The sequence below is a fragment of the Alosa pseudoharengus genome, unplaced genomic scaffold (assembly GCF_046254945.1).
Source record: "Alosa pseudoharengus isolate Yale_2024_CS ecotype anadromous, Long Island Sound unplaced genomic scaffold, YU_APseudo_1.1 YU_APseudo_1.1_scf_12, whole genome shotgun sequence".
Classification (NCBI taxonomy): domain Eukaryota; kingdom Metazoa; phylum Chordata; class Actinopteri; order Clupeiformes; family Clupeidae; genus Alosa; species Alosa pseudoharengus.
This window is the reverse complement of record NW_027468587.1, coordinates 7,387,461-7,408,849: the sequence shown is the minus strand read 5'-3', so window position 1 is coordinate 7,408,849 and position 21,389 is coordinate 7,387,461. Positions and strand designations below refer to the sequence as shown.

Here is a 21,389-nt window from a genome sequence, read left to right as displayed (position 1 = left end):
GATTCCGGAAACGTGTCCTCTTAATTAACGCTGCATATTTTCATGTGCTAAAATTTTTCCTGTGTGTTGTGTGCTATATCTGCAGAAGGGAAAAATATTAATCTGTATTGGTTTCCACATACTTTCAGAGCATTTTTTTTAATTGTTGCATTGTACTGACCCCTTGTGTTCGTTAGGTGTAACTAATATTACCTTGACTGTGCAGGTCAAATGTGTTAGTTAGGTTTAACTAATATTACCTTGACTGTGCAGGTCAAATGTGTTCGTTAGGTGTAACTAATATTACCTTGACTGTGCAGGTCAAATGTTAGTAGACCCCTTGTGTTCGTTAAGTTTAACTAATATTACCTTGACTGTGCAGGTCAAATGTTACTAGATGTCCTGAAAAGTTATGCAGTCATACAAACACTTAACCTCTGTATACATGTCCGCAAGGTACTTTTAGATTAAGTGTGTTAAAAGAAGAAAAAAAATTCCCGCTACCTATATCACCGCTGAACTCGGGCCCTCTGATTTACAGTAAGTTAAAAGTTCTATGTTGAATTGAAGGCCTAAGAGGTTAACAGGCATTAACTGTTTCTATTGTGTCTGGAGAAGGAGAATAGGATACAAAGTTGCTCTTAATCGAACTGCCTTTGGCCTTTTTGACCCTAAACAAAACCTTGCAAATTAAGTCATCTGACCTTACAACAGTCTAGTTTGCTGTACACATCCTGTGAGACTGAAACATGAGTGCCCACTTTAAGCACCAGTGGACACTGATATCCGCTTACACATTAGGTCACCTTAAGAAATTCAGTTTTCAACAGGTCACATCTGAACAGGACCTGCTGGTGAAAGATGTGTGTTGATTTTGTACCTGGTGCCAAAGGACTAAGAAGAGTAATGAAAGCCTCTCGGGGCCCAAGCAGTGTGCTCTCAGACGTTGTGTATCCTGCACCCAATGCTATACAATACAGTCGCTCGATGGTGTTTTATGCCCTCAACGTTGTCTTCCAGGCAGCACTGCCACCGTCAACTTAAAGGCACCTTATCTTAAACCTAACCTTAACCTTTAGCGCTGCCTTGAAGACAATGTTGGGAGCATAAAACATCAAGAAATAATACAGACATATAGCATTCCTGCCTTTCCATATAGCTAGCTTGCATTGTACATTGTCATTAAAGGCAATAATGACGAGATATATAATTAGTGTGCTGAAAGCACCACACTATTGTTCTTAAGTTTTCTTATTATTATTCCCGTGTATTATTCCGGTGTTCATCATGACAGTGTCATGTCACTCTTATGTCGATATTGTCAAGTATAGTATAAGTATACTCTTGATCCCGTGAGGGAAATTTGGTCTCTGCATTTATCCCAATTCGTGAATTAGTGAAACACACTCAGCACACAGTGAACACACAGTGAGGTGAAGCACACACTAATCCCGACACAGTGAGCTGCCTGCTACAGCGGTGCTCGGGGAGCAGTGAGGGGTTAGGTGCCTTGCTCAAGGGCAATTCAGTCCGAAGCGCTAACCAGTAGGCCACGGCAAAGTTAAACGGTAAAGTTAGCAACTAAACTTTAGATTTGTCCGTCACAGCCAAACAAAATTGCTTTGAAATCCAAACTTGGTACATGGACTCAGGACCCCATCCTGAGGACGCACAATACATTTGTGGCCCTTTTCCACTATGGGGTAAAACCCCTGTGTCTGGGGTAAAGCCTCAGACTTTTTATATTTTCATGATTGAGGCCAGACTGGGGCCGCGGCCTAGACAGCCTCAGGTCGGCCCTGGAGTAGGGCAGGGCCGAATCGGGGCTGAACCGAGGACTTTTGGAATGGAGTACGACGCAACAATAAAACCAGAGAAATTTTAAAATAGACTGGTAACATTTGTTTAGGGTTGCCTAGCAACATAAGTGACTGCTTATTTTTGTGAAGAAAAACGACCTACATATATATAAAAACTTTGTAAGAGCCTGTATCCTTAATTATTTTGCAATGTTATGACTTGTTTAAATGTTCTTGTAATTAATTTGATGTATGCTTACGGTGTCGTTGCTAAGCACTGTTTAGAAGTTTCTAGCATTGTTAGCTAATGTCCCCGATGTAACATTTCCTTATGGAAACACAATACAGAGGCTACGCACCGGTGTTTAAGACTGGAGAAAAGCCTTGGGCCAGCCCCGGTCCGTAATGGAAAAGGGCCATTGGTGTCTTTTGACCACTAGGGGGTCGATATAATCAAAGGAAGTAGGCTCATATCTCAGCAACGCTTTTACATACAGAAACCAATCTGCGTATATTGACTTGGGATCCCAACCTTAGGACACACAATACATTTGGTGACCTTCAACCACTAGGGGAGTTACAGAAAGTTAGCTCATATCTCAGCAACACTTTCATTTATCAAAACAAAACTTGGTACAGGGACTCGGGACTCCATTGTGAGGGCACACATATCATTTTGTGCCCTTTAACCTAGGGGTCGCAAACGAGCAAAAATGTGTTTTGGCTTTTTGGATGTACATTAATGCATGTAACCTTTAACCTGTACGCCCGATTTTGAGTTCAACGCACCATAATTCATTGTCTGCTCCCGTTGGTGAACTGCACCTGAGCAAGCACATTTTGCAGTTCCTCGGAAATACTTTCTAGTTGTGTATTAATCTATGTATGAATAAAACAATGAAAGAGTGTCTAATTTGCAAAAAACACGCAGCTGTGTGTGTGGAGTGTGTGTAAAGAAGTATCTGGCCTGCCCTGTGATGGTCAGAAGTTATGTAAAAGGTGAGGACGCCTGGTTCTTTGCTGTGAGTTGCAGAGCTGCTCCACCTAGTGGACACTACTGGTTGTGATGTTTGTCTCCATGGCAAATAGCATTAACTACATAGATGTAGTAGTTAAAGCCACACTGTTAAACCCAGTGTTTGTTATTACTGAGGGCAATGCTTGGTGATTAAATTGTGTCACCAAATAGATTGTGAATGCAAAGTGCATTATATGTAAACATTTAATGAGCTTTAATGCTTAACATTCTTTGTATGCTATGTTTGCTGATGCATTTCACAATATTAAGTGAGGGAACTTTACAGACACAAGGGGCATCTGAAAGGTCAATATGCAACAGTTTTAAAAGGAATGATTAGAGTGACAGACTTTTAAAGTGTGCATCATGAGATTATTGTTCAACTGTAAATACTCCCCTCTGGTCCACAACTAGACGGTACAGAAAACAACTTTAATGACAGTGAAAATGATCTAGACATATAATTCATGTTACAAACAAACTGATTTCTCACATAATCGCAAATAGTTGCAAATTGTTATGATTTTGTAACCAAACAGCTTGCAGTCAATCAGACAGATTTTACAAAATGTAATAACAGGATCAGTCGGAAAGCACATGCTTGCGTGTCCTTTCCATACAACTCAAAGGCAATAGAAGTCAGAATTCCATTGAAATCAAAGGCATTTCATTTGAAGGGCTCTTAAGTGGTCAATCAAACTGAATTCCTCCATTGGTCCACTTTTCTCAACTTGCTTTTTTAAAACAACTAATACACGTGTCATTTCCTCTGTGTTCATTCACTCAGCTTCCTTTCTATTCCATAAGGCCGTCAGAATGGCAAAATAGACACCTCAGTTTCCCACAAACTCAGACCAGTGTCATCATGATGTGTCTTGGAAGTAATTAAGAACTTCACCGGTGTCTTTCTTCAGTACACAAAATGTCTAAGGCTCAAATCAGACAAATCACTGTGATATGGTGTTAGGACAAATTAAAAAATAGTTTCAAAGGAATGTGCGATGCACTTCAACAGTGCACCACATTTTTGTGTCGGATGAATAATTGTACCAGACCATTTCCTCCAGCAGCACAATCACATTTCTCCTGAGTAGGATCTTAAGTGCATAAGTTTGATACAAGTGCATTGAATTCAATTAAAGAAAATATGCCAGCTAAGCCACAGTTTCTGATGAACACCCAGACTTCTGGGCTATGTTAATATGCTCAAAAATGCTTCTCTACTTGATATAAAACCATTTAGCCAAAAAGAAATAGGCTTAATTTAGTGGCACAGCGGTTTAAAGTCATTTTACAAATATGGATTTTCCTATCACTATTGCAGCATGAGCATGAAGTAGCCATTGTTCATTTGCACTTCATATGATTTGCACTTAGATCCATTGATCATATTTCTGTCATAAAACCTGGCTGCACTAAAGAGAGGTCTTCTAGTGGGTGAAGGCACCAGATGCAGCCTAAGTCCTGACTGGTGATGACACTGAACATACATGTAGGACACAGTGACAGTAGTCAGAGTGAGGTAATATGCTGGCCAGGGAGCCAGTAATGGATATTGACAGGTACTTTAACAGTCCAAAACACTGTTGAATGTGTCAATCTCTGGAATAGGCCTTTGCTAGCTGTCCAGTTCAGTTCACCACCATATGATTGATTATCATTAAGACTCTCCAGGCAAACATAACCCTCTTAAACAGACAGAGCCATGCCTCCCCAGATCAGATGTGCAGCATCCCCATGGAGCTGACATTATAGATTTGTCCGCTCAATCTCAGAAAGTACCCATTGAAAAGAAACAAAAACAAAAGCAGCAGGCTCTGTGACTCCCTAAGGCCTTGAGTTTTGGGGTTTGGGCTCCGAGTGCGTCTCGGGGGTCAGCAGGCGGCTCAGAACACCAGGTACTTAAACTCGGAGTAGATGAGGGGGAACATGACAGTGCAGGCTCGGTACAGGATGGCGCCGCTCTTGACCACGGCCCGGGGTTTGGTGAGCCAAGACTCGGACTTGAAGCTGAAGTAGATGGCGTACAGAGCCACGGCGAAGAAGTGCCCGATCAGGGTCATGGGCTTAGGGGTCAGCCTGGAGAGGAGGAAGTGACAGATGGAGGGGGATTAGACCACGACACACTCAACAGGGGGTCAATCCAGCGTCTGATTTTCTCTTTGCTACCCAACTCTTGAGTTAGAGAAAAACCATAAAACACAACATCCAAACACAACGTTCAGTATACTGTGTATTTTATCACAAAGTTTTAAAGTTTTACATTGAATTTATTCAGTTCACATATTTAAGTATCATGTAAGTATTAAGTAACATGTATTACTATCTGATTAAAAAATAATACATTTAGTAATAATCAGTTATAGTCAGTGTGCTGAATCCAGTATTATTTGACTATGAGGGTTTGCGAATGCAGTACATACACAGACAGCAGGCCAATGGGTCCAGAGATGCACTCTCCACCCAGCTTGAAGTAATGGAAACAGGCTCGCCTCAACTCATGCAGTGAGTCTGCAGAACACAACCAAACATTAGTAAACAAATGACACGTACCATGCTCATTGTAGCCACAGTCCAGAATATGTATTATAAAAGACTAATTTACTAATCACTAGTGAGCTCTAGTGGGGACGAATGCATCTCGAGCAGGTTTCACATGACCGTGTGGTTAGTGCGGTGGAACATGGGTGTAACATTTCATACATTGGTGAGGAAGAGCATGTTTTTCCTAATCCTACATTGGATGTCCTTGATTCACTTGGCTGGTCACAGTACCCTGCTGGTGACAATTTCTCACATACAGAATGACCATGCCTACTTACTGTCTGTAGCAGCAAACAGCTCGTACAGCGCCTGAGCCAACACATTCACCACAAAGGAGTGGGAAGACTTCCTCTCCCAGTGGAACTTCTTCTTGGCCTACAGGGCAAAGATGTGATGCAAAAAAAAAAAAACATGATCAAATAATTCAAGCAAACAGGTTCCTTATCAGTGCGAGGAATAATCGGCACCATCCTTGTCAAGCCGCAAGGCGTCTTGTAGAGACCACTAATCGGGGATACATTGTGTTTTGGAACACATTCAGTTTGAGGAGCTCAGGTTATCAGCAGCACAATGTGTGCTCACCATAAAGCAAACAGGACTCTCCAGTCGCAGTGTTAAACAGTCCTAGCTTGGCAACAGCAGACCAGCGAGACTTCCTTTACAAAAACCTCCGAACAAACAGCCCTGTTTGCTCTACCAGAATGTAATCAGACACTCCTGTCTGTGCTAGCAGTAGCAGACTGGCAATCAGACGATTAACTTTCAGGCATGGCTTTCTCCTTCTCTTCTCAAAATGGCTCAAAATACAGTTACTTTTCATTTATATATAACTACTTAACCTTGGTAAGCATTGAGCCCACGATCACACTGTTTCTGGCCTCCTGAGAGAGCTACCAGAGGGCACTGACTAACCTGGAGCATGGCTGCGTTGTCATAGAGATCGGCGATGCTCTGCAGCAGGCTCCTCCAGATGCGCACGTCGTTCAGGACCACGCTCATCCCGCCTCCCGTCAGAGGGTGTCTCATGTTGTAGGCATCCCCCAGAAGGAGCACCCCTGCAGGGGACAGATTACAAGTCCACCGTCAGACATGGACATCCATCCACGCTGCTACCTTACAGCAACGATATATAGCCATGTATACCCACAATAATATGCCTTAAAGACTAATCACAGTAGAAAGGGATGTATGGGGCTCTGGTGCTTTCCCATGACTTTTGGCATTACATGACCTCCATATCCATTCAACCTTGATTTCATTCTCAGAAATTGATTCAGGGTAGCCCTCATTTATAAATGATACCGAGATTACAATCGCAGTACACAATAGCTGTAGTCACATTTTACAAATAAAGCAAAACAAAATAAACAATAAAAAGACCTAGCAAATTAGAGGACAAAAGGGGGTGTGTGGGGGGGGTAAGTTACAAATAGGAATGTTTGTGATTACAGATCTATTATCTCCCCACAGTGCTATCACCCTGTTGTACATGTTGGCCAGTTTGTGCCGTGTGCTATTTCGGCATAGGGCAGCCGTGGCCTACTGGTTAGCGCTTCGGACATGGAACCGGAACCGGGTTGCCGGTTCGAACCCTGATCAGGCCACGGCTGAAGTGCCCTTGAGCAAGGCACCTAAGGCACTGCTCCCCGAGCGCCGCTGTTGCAGGCAGCTTACTGCGCCGGGATTAGTGTGTGCTTCACCTCACTCTGTGTGCAGTGTGTTTCACTAATTCACGGATTGGGATAAATGCAGAGACCAAATTTTCCCTCACGGGATCAAAAGAGTATATATACTATACTAATACTATATTCTGAACACTCCTTAAATATCACATTGCATTTGATCTGGCCTTTGCAGTTCTGCTGTTGATGTCAGGTGTGTTGTTTTACATTGTGAAAATCGTGGACATACCCAGCCCTCAACAACTTAAGTGATGATGATGTCATGTCACCTCAGATGTTGAGCTAACACAGCTCTGTTGCGTGAGCTGACGTGTTGGTGTAAAACTGGTTTACCTGGTTTGTTAACTGGCGAGGGGGGCAGAAAGCTGGCTGGCATGGACCTCAGGCGATCATTCTGCAGCGCCACCATAAAAGGCTCCCTTAAATGTTCTAAGGAGACAACAATAGTGGGAGGGTCATGTCATGTGACTCTTCATCTGAAACAACACATATTTTTGCCAAATGAATCACTTTGAGACACCAATATCCAGAGAATCCTATCCTTCAGGTGGGTAAAGTAAGACATTACTGGAATAAGATTCATCTTGTTACAAGATGACGTAATTGAGTTGAGTTTAAAGTCAGAGTTGTTAGGATGGAGCCATTATCAAATCTGATGACACAGTGTAACTAGGTTAAAGGCCTTTGGCAACTCATAGGAACTCCACAAACCATTTTAGGTTCTTCCACACTGCCTAGACATGCCCAACAAAGCCCAGGATTCTAACTTCTAAATTCTAAAGATTCATAAAAGTAGTTTCCACCTTGGGTAATTACCATCATTCTTTATTTGTAATCCCTTGAGCTTTACCCCCCCCCCCCTCTATTTCTGGACAATCCCAGCAAGGGCAGTCCCTTAGCCACTTAGAGGCAAAGAAATGTAGAATTCATTCCACTACTTTTGCTTCTGCCTTTTGGTTTATTCTTTTCTATAGGAATGGGTGCTAACCATAGGGTGCTAAACTAAGTTCTTAGGGTTCATACAGTAGGGTGCTAAACTAAGTTCTTAGGGATCATAGGGTGCTAAACTAAGTTCTCAGACCTGGTAGCTGAGGGTGGATCTTGTCTGCCATATAGCCAGTCAGGTCTCTGGGCATATCCCCTCTGATGTCCACCAGCACCCTGGTCTCTGTGGAGGAGATCTGGTAGACAAGCACTGGGCTGGGGTCAGCCAAGACCAGTTCAGCATGGTGGTCCTTGTACTGGGGAGAATCCTGGAGGAGAGCCCGGAGTCACTCTTTAGGTCACGTGTTCCTTCATTTCCATGCCATCTAAATGTGATCATTTCTATTTCAACTTAACTAGCATATTGCTCTTTTTATTTCTTCACTGATTTATACTGCCTCACTAAACATCTACACATTCCATTTTTTTATGACCAAGACATGGAAATAATACTTAAAGGCTAACATTTTACCATACACAGTTGGCAACATGAGAGATCAACATAGGAGTTCACCTTCATGATGCATCCTACGAAGTGAGAGGAAACTTGGACTTTTCCCGACACCAGGCTCTTGCGGAACTTGGAGAAGCAGCCATCGGCCACAATAGTGAGTGGAGCATGAATTTCCTAAGAGACAAAAACAGAACACAATACATCAAAAAGATTGTTCAAAGTTACTTTGGGATTACTTGAATTACTGTACATGAAGCTAAATTAAAAGAATCTCTTGCCATGGGTAAACCCAGATGAACCAGTTAGTAAATTTTCATTTGCTCTGCAGTTCAATCTGAAGACCCTCCCCATATTTCTGAATCATCAAAACCCAATCACAGGAACCAATCACAACTGATCTGGCATGGGGCAGGCTTTATATAATAACAGGGGACTGCAGTTAGCAGTGCTGTTCAACACAACCAAAGGCTGCACTTCTGAAAAGATAAGAGTTGCTAAGAGTTTATTGTACCAATTTAAGTTTATTTGACTGCTGGTTACGACCCTTGGAAATCGGAAGTGAATCGAGGATTCCTAGACCCATTCTCAATCTCATATCTAGGGTGAGGGTCGGCCAGGGTTCCTTTCCTGGACCCACTGTTGTGAGTCTGTGTCACTTTGGATTAAAGCGTCTGCTAAATATTAGTCAACTTTAACTTCTGACTCTATTTGAGAAGCAGTCTGGTGTTAGCCAGGCTAAGAGATCCCTCATTGCAGGCATGGGGCTGCCGGTGATCACCTTGGTGTCGCCACTCTCCTTCTCTCTGTACTGGACCCCCGTCACACAGCCATCCTCCTCCTCGAGACTCGTCACCGTTCCTTCAATGAACTTCACGCTGGCAGAGAAAAGAAGACACAAGCCATACCGTTTCAGATTGCACAATGCCAAATGCCCAGGGGTCAACACTCAGATGAACTTTGCCATTTCTAATGCCCAGGGGTCAACACTCAGATGAACTTTGCCATTTCTAATTCAAACACAATTTCTGAACAATTACTGACACAGAAAAAGTTAATTGTCTTTCCTCTAAATACATTATGTAATTACATCACACACACAAACACACACACATTCCCTGGCTGAGCAAAAACTGACAGTGGCCTCAACCCTAACTTACACACACACACACACACACACAAATGCAAACACACACACACACACACACACACACACACATTCCCTGGCTGAGCAAAAACTGACAGTGGCCTCAACCCTAACCTGAATACAGTCCTGCGTGTGTGTGTCCTGCGCATGTGGCGCGAGGCGAAAACCGCGTCATCAACGCGGCATGCGAGGGGGGTGTCTTGTGCCTCCCAACATACAGTACGCGCGTCAAGGAGTATGCCACTTTCTTAAGTCACCTATTAATACACACACACACACGCACACAATGACTAATTGACTACACCTCTATGAGTCATCCCACTACGCCTCCCTAAGAACCTTGTCTGAGTCTCATGTTTGACCGCCTCATGAGATTAAAAACCGCGTGGCTTACTTGGGCTCAGCAAGGGCGGCACGCCGCAGGCCCATAATGAAGCGGCCGTGGTGGAAGGCACGGCCGCACTGGATGGCGTTCTCCTCCTGAGGGTAGGGGATCTCCACCTCGGTGCTGGTCTCGATGTCATGGATCACGTAACCGTTGACCACGTGAGCGTCCAGGCCCTCAACGGCACCTGTAGGCAGCCACAGGGATCAGGTTAGGCTCCAGGTCAATACGCGTGAAGAGTGTAAATAAGTCAAGGAGTGTAATGAACTCTTTGTGTGTGTGTGTGTGTGTGTGTGTGTGTGTGTGGGTGGGTGCGTGTGTGCGTCTGTCTGTCTGTCTCTGTGTGTGTGTGTGTCTGTGTGTGTGTGCGTGTTTGTGAGTATGAGAGAGAGAGAGAGAGAGAGAGAGAGAGAGAGAGAGAGAGAGAGGGAGAGATGAGTTCTGAGAAAAGATGAGCCAGTGAGAGTCCAGTGATGTGTGGTCACCCATGTGTAGTTATGTCAGGTTACACAAGGCAGACAGAAGCAGAGCTCTCATGAAGATCCTGACTAGTTCTAGTTCCTCCAGCAATCAGGGTGCAGTGCACTCACTCTCCAGCCCCAGTTCTTTCAGGGCTCGGTAGCCTCCAGGCTGGAGCAGTTCTCCCACGATCCGGTCTGGCTCGCGGAGGTCCCGCTCTATCACCGTCACCCGCCGGCCGTCTCGGGCAAGGACCGCTGCCATAGCAGAACCCAACACCCCGGCACCCACGATAAGGATGTCCGGCTCATGGTCAGTGGTGGCGGTGCCATTTGCCCCGGTCTCCACATTGGATGCTGTCTGCACCTCTGCTCGTTTTCTCCTGGCGCTCGCCTGGCAGTGGGAGGGGTGCACGGGCAGTTAGAGAGAGGACACGCTAGGCACGGGTGGAAAACTGACATTGCTGACATTTTTAAATTGTTTGAAGCCAGCCCTCTGGAATGTATCGGCATATGGGTCTTTGTTATCTCATCTGTGGAATGTGAATGTGTTCTCTATGGCCAATGTATAAGTCACTTTTTGGATAATATGTAATTCAGAGATAAAACCACATAAAGAATGCAGCCTATAGGTGATCCATAAAATCATTTTTATTCAATCAGCGTTTTGTATTTTTTTTTTTATTATTTTAAGAGGTTTAGCCTCACTTGAATATTTGCCAGAAATGTAAAAATATGAACTTGAGGCAAACTTGCTGCAAACAGAGCAAACCTATAGCAAAGAATAGAACCATATGAAACAAAAGAACAAATGATTTGCCATAAGTTTACCACAAAGTTCACCAGTCCATCACAAGTTTGCCGCAAACCCAAATTTGCATGTGAAAATGACCTTGCTGCAAATTTGCGGCAATATTGGCAAAGTTTAAAAGCAACTGTTTGCCAAAAGCCTTACATTTATGTAAGGGTTAATAAAGAAATTGTGCGTGTGGATGAGTTCATCACTTACTTTTTTTGAAGAGCTTGCAGAACTCCCGTAATGCGAAATCGATGATTTTGAGAATAACCTATTTGTGAGTGGAAGGGCTGACAGTATGTCCAGTGGCAAATGTATTATCTGCGGAACTTTAATCGATTGTCCATAGCGATATCTGGCATAGGTCAAAAGCAAGCCTACTGAGATAAACGCCACGGCAACAAGGACGATTTCTTTGTGGGCAAAATCGATTACAGCGTCGCATTTTTTAAACATAAAAGTAAAACTTGCGATCCCAAGAAAGGTCCACATATTTGAAATCCTTCCAAATTCAAAGGATTAATTAACTTAACATACAGAACGTTTTGTAGACCAAATCAAGAAATACGAAGACAAACGCGCAGTCCAATTAAATATGTATTAGCATACTCCAGTTTAAGTTCCAACGTCAAAGCAGACTATAGCCTACAATTAATAAAATAAAGATATGTTCTTGCACTAAATCCCAGCTTCAATGGCATAAGTCCTTATTTTCCCGTCCGAAATTCTGAGAGTGTAAAGTATCTGCCATGCATTACAAGTTCAATTGACAGTACTGAAGCGGCATTCTTGCCGGTGCGCTGATGCCTGAGGATGCTGAATATTTTATGATAATGACTGTATCATTCATTGGAGGATTGCGGCGCGCCTGTCCCGCCCTCGCAACTCGAATTCTACCAATCGTGATACCTTTCTCGGTGAGCAGAGCTCACGCTATCTGGCCATTGGCCAATCCTAGACAGCTGGTTGGAGCACTGAATGAGGGAAGAATAGTATGATGTGATGTCACTGTAGAGGTGTCTTCAACCTGTGATTTCAATTTTATTATATTTTCGGACAAACAGACAAGGAAATGCTCACATCAATAGTCGAAATCATGATAAAAATGTTCAAAACAAGAGCATTAAACATGAAGTGTTTTTCTATACCATTGTAGATTTTTTTTTACATTTTAGTTTTATTTCATTTGGTCTATCATATGTGAATATGGGGGTGGGGTCCGGTTAAAGAGGAGGTGTACAGATTTTTTTTTATCTTTCCTCTACATTAGTCAGTTTCAAGTGTCAGGCACCAGTGATTCATTCTTCAATGCAATAGTCATACAGACTAACAAACAACTGGCAATAAAAGTGAAATTTGAATTTTCTAGCCATTTTGTGAAATCCTGCTCTCTGCAGTGTGAGATAGTAAGTAGGGTAATAGCATACATAAACAGACTAGACAACATCATGAAACTAGTTCAAAGTCTAAAGCACAACTACCACAAAGCACAACTACAACTAGGCTTCAATCAACTAAATTTGACCCAGATTAGAAAAAAATTAATTCCTCATTCAATCACAGGTAATGATTAAAAACAGATTCACATTTCTCCTGCTTTCCTGATGTGACCTTTGGTTCTCCATTTTGCTTAATGAATTCCTGTAAAACAAACACCAAAACAGGTAGAGAGTGATTACAGAATATACAAAAAGCTTCTGAATAAGCACTTATTGCATGTTAAATGTGTGACCACATTTAAAAAAAAAAAAAAAAAAAAAACAGAAAATGGGTCAGAACATTACTGGATGAAACTACATTGGGAAAATTAAATGAATGCATTCATGACTCATGAACAAACTGGGTTTGTTCTGCTTATTGTAATCCCACCCTCTCGGATCGTACCTCAAGTTCTTCCAGTGAGGTCTTACCCTCGTCCACTTTCTGTCCAATACCCTCCTTGAAACTCAGGTAACGCTCCTGCTCAAATTCCAAGGAACACACACAGTTTAGTTAAGTTGATAACAATTAACAGCTATATTACTAAACTTAAACACATTGCCATACACATTAAATGTTAATACAGAAAGCAGTATGCACATTTTAAAACTATACAAAAAGAATTTGTGTGTAATTGCACCTTAAGCATGCCATCAATAACTCCTTCTTCAATAATCCGAACAGCATTTCTTAAGCCTCTTGCAAAAGCATCCATGGCTGCAATATGGGCTATGAACAGGTCCTCCAGGTCTGTGGACTCACGCCGAACTTTGGCATCAAAGTTCAAGCCCCCTGGCTGCAGACCACCCTGTTCAATCACGGTCTAAAGGAATCAGGGCATGAGGGGTCAGCGACTACATTTATAGACATTTATATTTACAGTCTTAGGTGTAGTTCATGTTTCATGTCTCATGTGTCTTGTTATGTGTCACCACTAGGGGAAGTGCAATTGAATTTCGTTGTCACTATGTGCAATGACAATAAAGGCATTCTAATATCACGCAGTGCAATTACATGTGCAATTACATGTGCAAAACAATCAGAGTAAATCGGAGAATTATCTGAATTTGGAATACTCCAGTTTACATGCTAAGTGAACAAGTAGAACAAGTTTGAACATTCTAACAACATTCCACAACAATAAGGTTCCATAGAACATTATAAACTTTAACTGTATTTGGTTACATGACAAATTTAATCGGAGTGAAATCAAATAGGCTTCTCCAGGTTATCTTTTCTGATTTTATAAAATTGGAGTTCAATCTGAGAACTCAGGTTACATGACATTATTAGTTGGAGTAAAGAATTTAATCAGAGTGAAATCTGATTGTTTGGATGCATGTAACCGCACTGACTTATCAGCTAGAACAGAAAATAATGCTACTGCATACAGGGTGACCCAAGGATGACGTTTAATAATAATGATGATACCTTTTATATAGTGTCTTTCAAGATACCCAAGGTCACTTAACAAAGGGGTATCTTGAAGGCACTATATAAAAGTAGGGGTAGGGGTTTACATTAAAAAGGTCATTTTATTCCATTCTATATTCCATTTTAATTATTCTATATTCTAACATAAGTACGCAAACATGCAATTCAAAACCTGCAATATAACTGTATTGCCTTTCTGACCTTCATCACTATGGTGGTGTTCCTGATGTCCATGGGGAACTGGTCAGTGTCCCAGCCGAGATCAGGTGATCCAGTGTTGGAGTCTACAGACCCCAGCATTCCAAACCTGAAAACAGGGGCCACAGGTTTTCAAAGATATGCATGTTTAACGGAAAGCAAGCCATTTACAATTAGGCCTCAAGGATCTCTAGTCCCAAATGTAGAAATGCAGGTTGATGTACCTTATTATTTGACCAAATATGTATTATTATTATTATTATTATTATTATTATTATCAAGAGGGATATTTAGTTGAGGACTGAATCATGTGTGAAGTGATCTCACCAAGCAATATTGAAAGACTTTCACCCCCTTTAGTTTCCATCTATCCCTCTTTAACTCACTAAGTCATTTTTAGCCTTCTGGCAGACATGGTGATAACTGACTCGAGGAGCACAAATGGATCGTGTCAGATCAATAGTGCCTTTGAGGTGAAAATGGTGGAGCAATCTTACACAGAGGCCATGACAATGTCGTGTTCATAGGAATGGCCAGCGAGAGTGGTGTGGTTAGGTTCGATGTTGAGCTTGAAATGTTGATCCAGGCCATAATGTTTCAGGAAACCAATAACACTCATAGCGTCTGTGTAATAAACATCATATCAGGGGATTCATTCAAGAGGGATGACATGACAGTTTGAAATGTACAAATTCTACAAATATACAGTTTTTTTTAAACCATTGTGGATATTGTTTGTATTGAGCTATATAGCAAAAGGCAAAATAAAGTTGTCCATATTGAAAATTTATTTGACCAACACTGTAGCTATAAAATTAAACCAGTAACAATATGAATGTTTCTTCGTTCATTTTAGGATTGATTAGGAACAGTATCCCACCGTAATCATACTGGTGCTTGCATGGCTCCTTCGGCTTTGGCTCAATGAGGAACTGGCACTTCAGGCCAATCTTTTCCTTGTACGCTGAGAAAAAAATGCAACGTGCATATATTGTACAGTGCTTCATAGCAGAAGGGATTCTGACAGATACTAAACATTTCTCTAAACTCTGAAACTTACCAACTGCCATTTTGAAAAAGTTTGCCATATGTTTCAACTCAGCAGCCACATCAGTGTTGTAGATTGAGAGGAAGCCCTCTCTGCCTCCCCAGAACACTGAGTGAGAAATCAAGTGTCATAAAGGGCTGTGTAGTACTCTTTGTCCTTTTAGCAAGCCAACATAATGAGAAATCTAACCAAAGTTTTCAGCGCCTAATTTCTTGGCCACATCCAGTCCTTTCTTCACCTGGGCCCCAGCGTAGGCCAGCACATGACTGTCTGGATTCGTGGATGCACCATTCATGTACCTGTTCAGGAATATATTTGATTCTTTGCATAACACACTTTCTTTGATTTTCCTTTAAAGGTGCCATGTGTAAGAATTAAGGGTAAAAATATCCAAAAAATGAGCTACACGCATCAAAAGAATGAGAAGAAATAAGGGCGATGATGTCATAAAAAAAATGACAAGGTATAGTGCTGCAGAGATATCAACCTGAATTAGCATGCTAAATTACTAGCCACAGCCCAACAGGTGTCATAATACCAGTTTCGGCCATGGGAGGCGGTATGCGGGCAACATAACTGCCAGCCAAACTGCAATACACGTTTCTCGGTTGTTACTCTAGGGTAGACCAACTCACTTTCTGGAGGTATACTGCCCCCATCTTTTATGTAATGTGGAGTATGAATTGATTTTTTGGCGGACATTACACATGGCACCTTTAAACTGTTTTATGGACAATAACTACTATGTGGAATGTGCATTGTGCAGCTATATGAAAGACTATTGTGCAGACAAACTGATTGCACTTAAACCATCCCAATCATTAAAGCAATCAAACCACATGTAGAGTAAGGCTGTTACAGAACACTTTTAAAGACCAGAACAGTGTTGTCCATGCTTAAACTGACCTGGGATGGGCAAACAGGTTGCAGGTGACCCACAGCACTTTGACCCCTGTCTGCTTCTGGAGTACCAGGGCCAGGTCGGTCACCTCGTCCAGGTTACAGTTGGACTCCTCCAGAGTGGACCCCTCTGGGGCCATGTCTCTGACAGAGGAAGATTAACTCTTAAAGGTGTGTTTTTTTCAACATTCTAACATAAGATTTCGTTCCGCAACAATTGAATGTTCTAAAATTCCATGTTGAATTCAATGAAGCCAGATATTCTTTAGAACGTTCATTTTCCAACATTCCCATCACACCGGTGTGACGGTACATCTTTAAGGGTTAAGAGAAAGAGTAGGCTAACCTTTCTTTATTAGGTACCGTCACACTAGTGTGACGACAATGTTGGAATATGAACATTCTAAAGAATATCTGGCTTCATCCAGAGCCGTATAAACAGAGAGGATTAAAGCGGAGCTAGTGATCAAGGATCTTTGGTGTAAAGGTACCTTTATACGTCTCTGGGTTCATCAAATTCAACATGAAAGTTTAGAACCTTGAATTGTTGTGGAATGGAATCTGTTGTTAGAATGTTCAAAATTCCCCAGCTAAAGGGTGGGTAAGCGATGCTAAGTGATTTCTAACACGTAATACTTTTTTGTAACATTCAGCGAATATCTCCTCACGATCTACTAGCTCTGCATTCTCTGAGAACATTGTAAAAAACCTGGTCTTCATACACAGTCCTGACTCTGTGAAACAAACTGGAAACAAACAAAGTGGGCCTGTTCCCTGAACAATAACAAAACACTGTGTGGAGTTTCTTAGCAAGCACTGAACAGAGGAGTGAGCTACCTCTCTGGTGCATTTTGTATGGTCTTTGGTTCAAATACAATGAAGTTGCTATGGACAAAAACATCTGCAAAGAAACACAAACATATATAGATACTAACAGAACGTCATCCAGCAACATTTACCCTACCCTACCCTACACTAAGGTTAAAAAGGAAAGGTAAAAAAAGGACTCGGGTGCATATGTTGTTCAATTCTAGGATCGGAGGGCAAACAGTAAGGTTGTGCTCAATTGACACAGAGCTGAATAAAACATGTACATTCATTTTAGAATGTAGCACAGAGCATGTGCATTAGGTTCACAGAGCACTGCAAGATTGCTAATGGCATACCTGTCATGGAATGTGTAATACTTCACCTTGAAAGGGAAAGAAAATGAAAAATCAATGTGGTTCTTTGTGGCTCAATGTGATATACTGAATCTAGACTACAATCCATTAATTAGTGCATCACATACACATACACCACTGCAGTGTGTTACGTGTCTCAAACAAACAGCCCATGCACAGATTTCTTACACCAAGTTTAGTGAAGAATTCAAAGGCAGCATGGAGTCTTTTCTTTGCCGATTCCATTGTGCTGCCTCCCTCATTCCAAGGTCGATGGAGCGTGGGGAATCCAAAAGGATCAGCACCTGCCATGCAGATTAAACATCACTGATAAACAACTAAGCAAGGGTTCACCTCAAGACCAGAAATTAACTTAATAAACTAAAGAATCTTACCAGTTCCACAGAAGGAATGCCAGTAGCATACAGAGAACCTTAGCCAGTCCTCCATCGTTCTTCCATGCAACACCTGTTAAAAGAGGTAGCCTTTCAGTATAGTCAGGTAGAACTTTGTGGAATTTGGGCATAAGTGTGACATGAGGTACTAATGCATTTTTTTTGCATAAATTGGTAGCTAAGGGGGTGTCCTTTCAGAATCTGACGGGTGCCGCTCCGGCACCCTTGAGCATTTTCTTTAAAATGGCATCAGCTGCCACACCCCTTTTTTGATCATAGAAAATCATCTAAATAGACATTAACATATAAAGCCATCATGTATGGTATCAAATTAAAGCTCCTTTCATACAGAAATCAGCTTTGACCATAACAAAGTAGAAAAAAAATAGTTTAGGTCCCTCCAGAGAACAAAATACCTTTTGCAAAGTGACCTTTAAGGTCAAATTAGGTAGTGAGATGAAGCACACAATGAGCACACATGAGGTGAAGCGCACACTAACCCGGAGCAGTGAGTTGACTTGCTACAGTGGCGCTCGGGGAGCAGTGAGGGGCCAGGTGCCTTGCTCAAGCGCACTTCAACTGTGCCCTACTGGTCGGGGATCGAACCGGCAATCCTTTGGTTTCAAACCCGAAGCCCGAAGCCCTAACCAGTAGACCATGGCTGCCTAAGTATACTTACATATACCAGTACGGGAGTATGCCTATGTTCCCACAGCCCTATGTCCCCTAACCCTAACCCACACCTCAGGCCTAACCCTAACCCTAGAAATGTGGGAACATATGGCTGACCCCACAGATACAAGGAATTTGTGCTCTGCATTTTACCCATCCGGGGGTAGTGTACAATACACCCACACAAACAGTGTACACCCATTTAAACACACACACCCTAGAGCAGTGAGCACACTAGGAGTACACATACACACCCGGAGCAGTGGGCAACCCTTGATCCGGGGAGCAGGGAGCTGGGCTCAAGGGCACCTCATCCGTGGATATGGATGTGGGAGAACGCTGTTAAGTCACTCCCCCCACCCACATTTTCTCTACCAGTCGGGGATCGAACTGGCCACCCTTCAGTCACAAGTCCGATTCCCTAACCAGTAGGCCATGGATGCCCAAAGTAATTGACATTAATGCTATGGCTGCAAAATTAGGAGACAAATATTATGATTTGTTGGCTGTTCATGCATTGTTTGGTTGTGACAGTGTGTCATGTTCATATGGCAAAGAGAAAACCTCAGCAATCAATTTGATACTCAAGAGGAATCTTGATTTGAAGAATTTTACAAATGTACTGTAGAAGCTGATGAGCATGAAGGCAGGAATGGATTTCCTTTCTTGCCTCTACTATGGAAAGACTGTTGAAAGCCTCAGTAACTTGAGATACATGCTATTCACCAAGAAAAGAGACCCTCCTAAAATAAAGAGTCTTCCTCCAACAAGAGAATATGCAGCAGAACACATCAAGTATGCATGGCTGCAAGTCTTTCTGTGGAGAGCAGCTGACCAAAAAAAAACACCTCCTGTGTGTACTGATGATGTATCCCTGTTTGGCTGGAAAATAGAGGATGGAATTCCTGTGCCTGTTCATGGCAACACTGACATTGCACCCAAAACGAGTCTACAGCTTGTTGCTTGTGGATGCAAGGCAGTGCCAGCATGCTCCAGGGCCTCTTGCTGCTGTCAGTCAGATGGACTACCATGCACCACCTACTGCCATTGCAGTAGTGGTGGTGAAGATGGTGCAAATAAAAATCTGAAGATGGCTACACTTTCAGTGGAGGATACTGATGACAGCGAGGGAGAAATGTCTGATTGAGTGAATGTTTTTTGGAGGAGACATTTGATGTTTGTGATGTGTACAAGGCCAGCCTGGCAACATGTTCTGTATATAGTTGCTTTCAGAATCTGAACTACTTTGTTCCTTGTTACTTTGTCTATTTGATTAATTGTTGAGACAATTTGTTGCTCAGCCTACCATTTCAGCGGTGTGACCTTACCAGGCATTACAGTTATTATGTTCTCTGGAGGGACTTGAAATCATTTTAGCATTTTATTGACATCATTGATTTCTGTTTGAGAAGAGCTTTCATTTGATACCATACATGATGGGTTTATACAGTAATGTGCATCTAGTTATTTTTTTATGGTCGAAAAAAGGGGGCGTGGCAAATTATGTCATTAAAAAAAATGCTCAAGGGTGCCGGAGCGGCACCCGTCAGATTCTGAGTCTACACCCCCTAAACTATCAATTTAAGCAAAAAAATTGCATTAGTACCTTATGTCACACCTATCCTGGGGTTCTACCTGACTAGTAGCCTATACATAACAATACGTTAGTATTACAAGATATTTTGTCTCGAGCATTAATGTAGCCTACTCTATTTGCAAAGTTTAGTGTGATTTATAAAACTGCACATGTCAATAGGAACATTTGTTTGAGAGTATTTTGTTTCAATTAAGAGAGAAGAGAAGTGCTGACTGATAAATATCAATATGACATAATCTGGTTAATGATGTGGTTGTGTTTGAGGTCATACCACTAGGGGGCAAGGGAAATGCTGGACTTGGACTTGTCTAGAACAGAAAAGAAGTTCAAAAAAATGGGCTTACTTACTTCCCCAGCATTGTAGTGCTTAAAGCACAACACGTCCTTGGCACCAGCGCTGGGCGAATATGGAATCTTTGAAATATCTGTGAAATAAATTAAACATTTGACGAACCATCATTTTAAACTCTGCTAAAGTGCCTTGTGTGTTTACAGCATTTAGACCATTAACTGTTGTGACGCGGTAGGCCTTGGGCTAGGCCTAACCTACCTATGTTGTGTTATGGCTATATGGACACAAATGCAGATACAAATCCACACGGCCCTAGCTAGCAAGGCTGACCTGTGCTTTCCTGCGTGTCACAAACAGCATGCTGTGCAGTGTAGTTAGCGAGTGACAAATAAACTTGCGCGAAAACGTCGTAATAAGTCAAATTGAGTGGTCTGCAGACTAGGTTTGCTGGGAGTTTAGCAAAAATGACCAATGTTACAAAGTAGACAAACAACCGTACGTGTTACTGACAGCATTTTCAGAAAATATGTTCAAACGCACTCAGCTGCTAAACGCAATTTTCTAGTTGTCCGGACTCATTTTGGGTGACAATATCTTACGCATATGAACATATTTTGTGATAAAGCATTGTAGTTACCTCGAAAATACTCTGTAGACATTGCAATAACGTTTTTCTGAAGTTTTCTTTAAAGAAATCGTTTCCGTTGCATATAGGCTATAGCCTACTGATACTGAAGGTGACCAGCAGATGTCTCTTAAGGACGCATTAGGTAGCCTATCCTAGTTCATAGGCACCTCTTCCTCAATATATCAACTATATTCTATGATTCCGATTCCAAAGGTTACCAAGTTTGCTGTTTATTATGAATTATACTATCTTACTTCTGTCCACAGCACCTGACTTGCAGCAGGCTTTAGAAGTGATTTCGCCAGCTCAATAACATGGAGTGCTGACACAAACACACACA

At 42.1% G+C, this 21,389-nt stretch overlaps 2 protein-coding genes across 2 annotated transcripts; both read right to left on the bottom strand.

Moving 5' to 3' along the window:
- Positions 1-3,209: 3,209 nt before the first annotated feature.
- Positions 3,210-12,036, bottom strand: sqlea (squalene epoxidase a). Its single transcript, XM_076279959.1, has 11 exons — positions 11,457-12,036; positions 10,580-10,841; positions 9,999-10,176; positions 9,239-9,335; positions 8,521-8,634; positions 8,104-8,275; positions 7,356-7,451; positions 6,253-6,395; positions 5,619-5,715; positions 5,220-5,307; positions 3,210-4,875 (listed from the first exon to the last, which is right to left on the bottom strand). Exons 1-11 carry the CDS (start codon positions 11,733-11,735, stop codon positions 4,683-4,685), a joined length of 1,719 nt encoding a protein of 572 aa, XP_076136074.1. The 5' UTR covers positions 11,736-12,036; the 3' UTR covers positions 3,210-4,682.
- Positions 12,037-12,278: 242 nt separating this feature from the next.
- Positions 12,279-21,357, bottom strand: LOC143118843 (uncharacterized). The gene is made up of 14 exons (XM_076279957.1): positions 21,059-21,357; positions 20,478-20,554; positions 17,861-17,933; positions 17,655-17,770; positions 17,469-17,494; positions 16,309-16,446; positions 15,592-15,701; positions 15,415-15,510; positions 15,235-15,318; positions 14,852-14,978; positions 14,358-14,463; positions 13,363-13,545; positions 13,128-13,202; positions 12,279-12,884 (listed from the first exon to the last, which is right to left on the bottom strand). The coding sequence occupies exons 1-14, from the start codon at positions 21,078-21,080 to the stop codon at positions 12,801-12,803; spliced, it is 1,317 nt and encodes a 438-aa protein (XP_076136072.1). The 5' UTR covers positions 21,081-21,357; the 3' UTR covers positions 12,279-12,800.
- Positions 21,358-21,389: the final 32 nt, after the last annotated feature.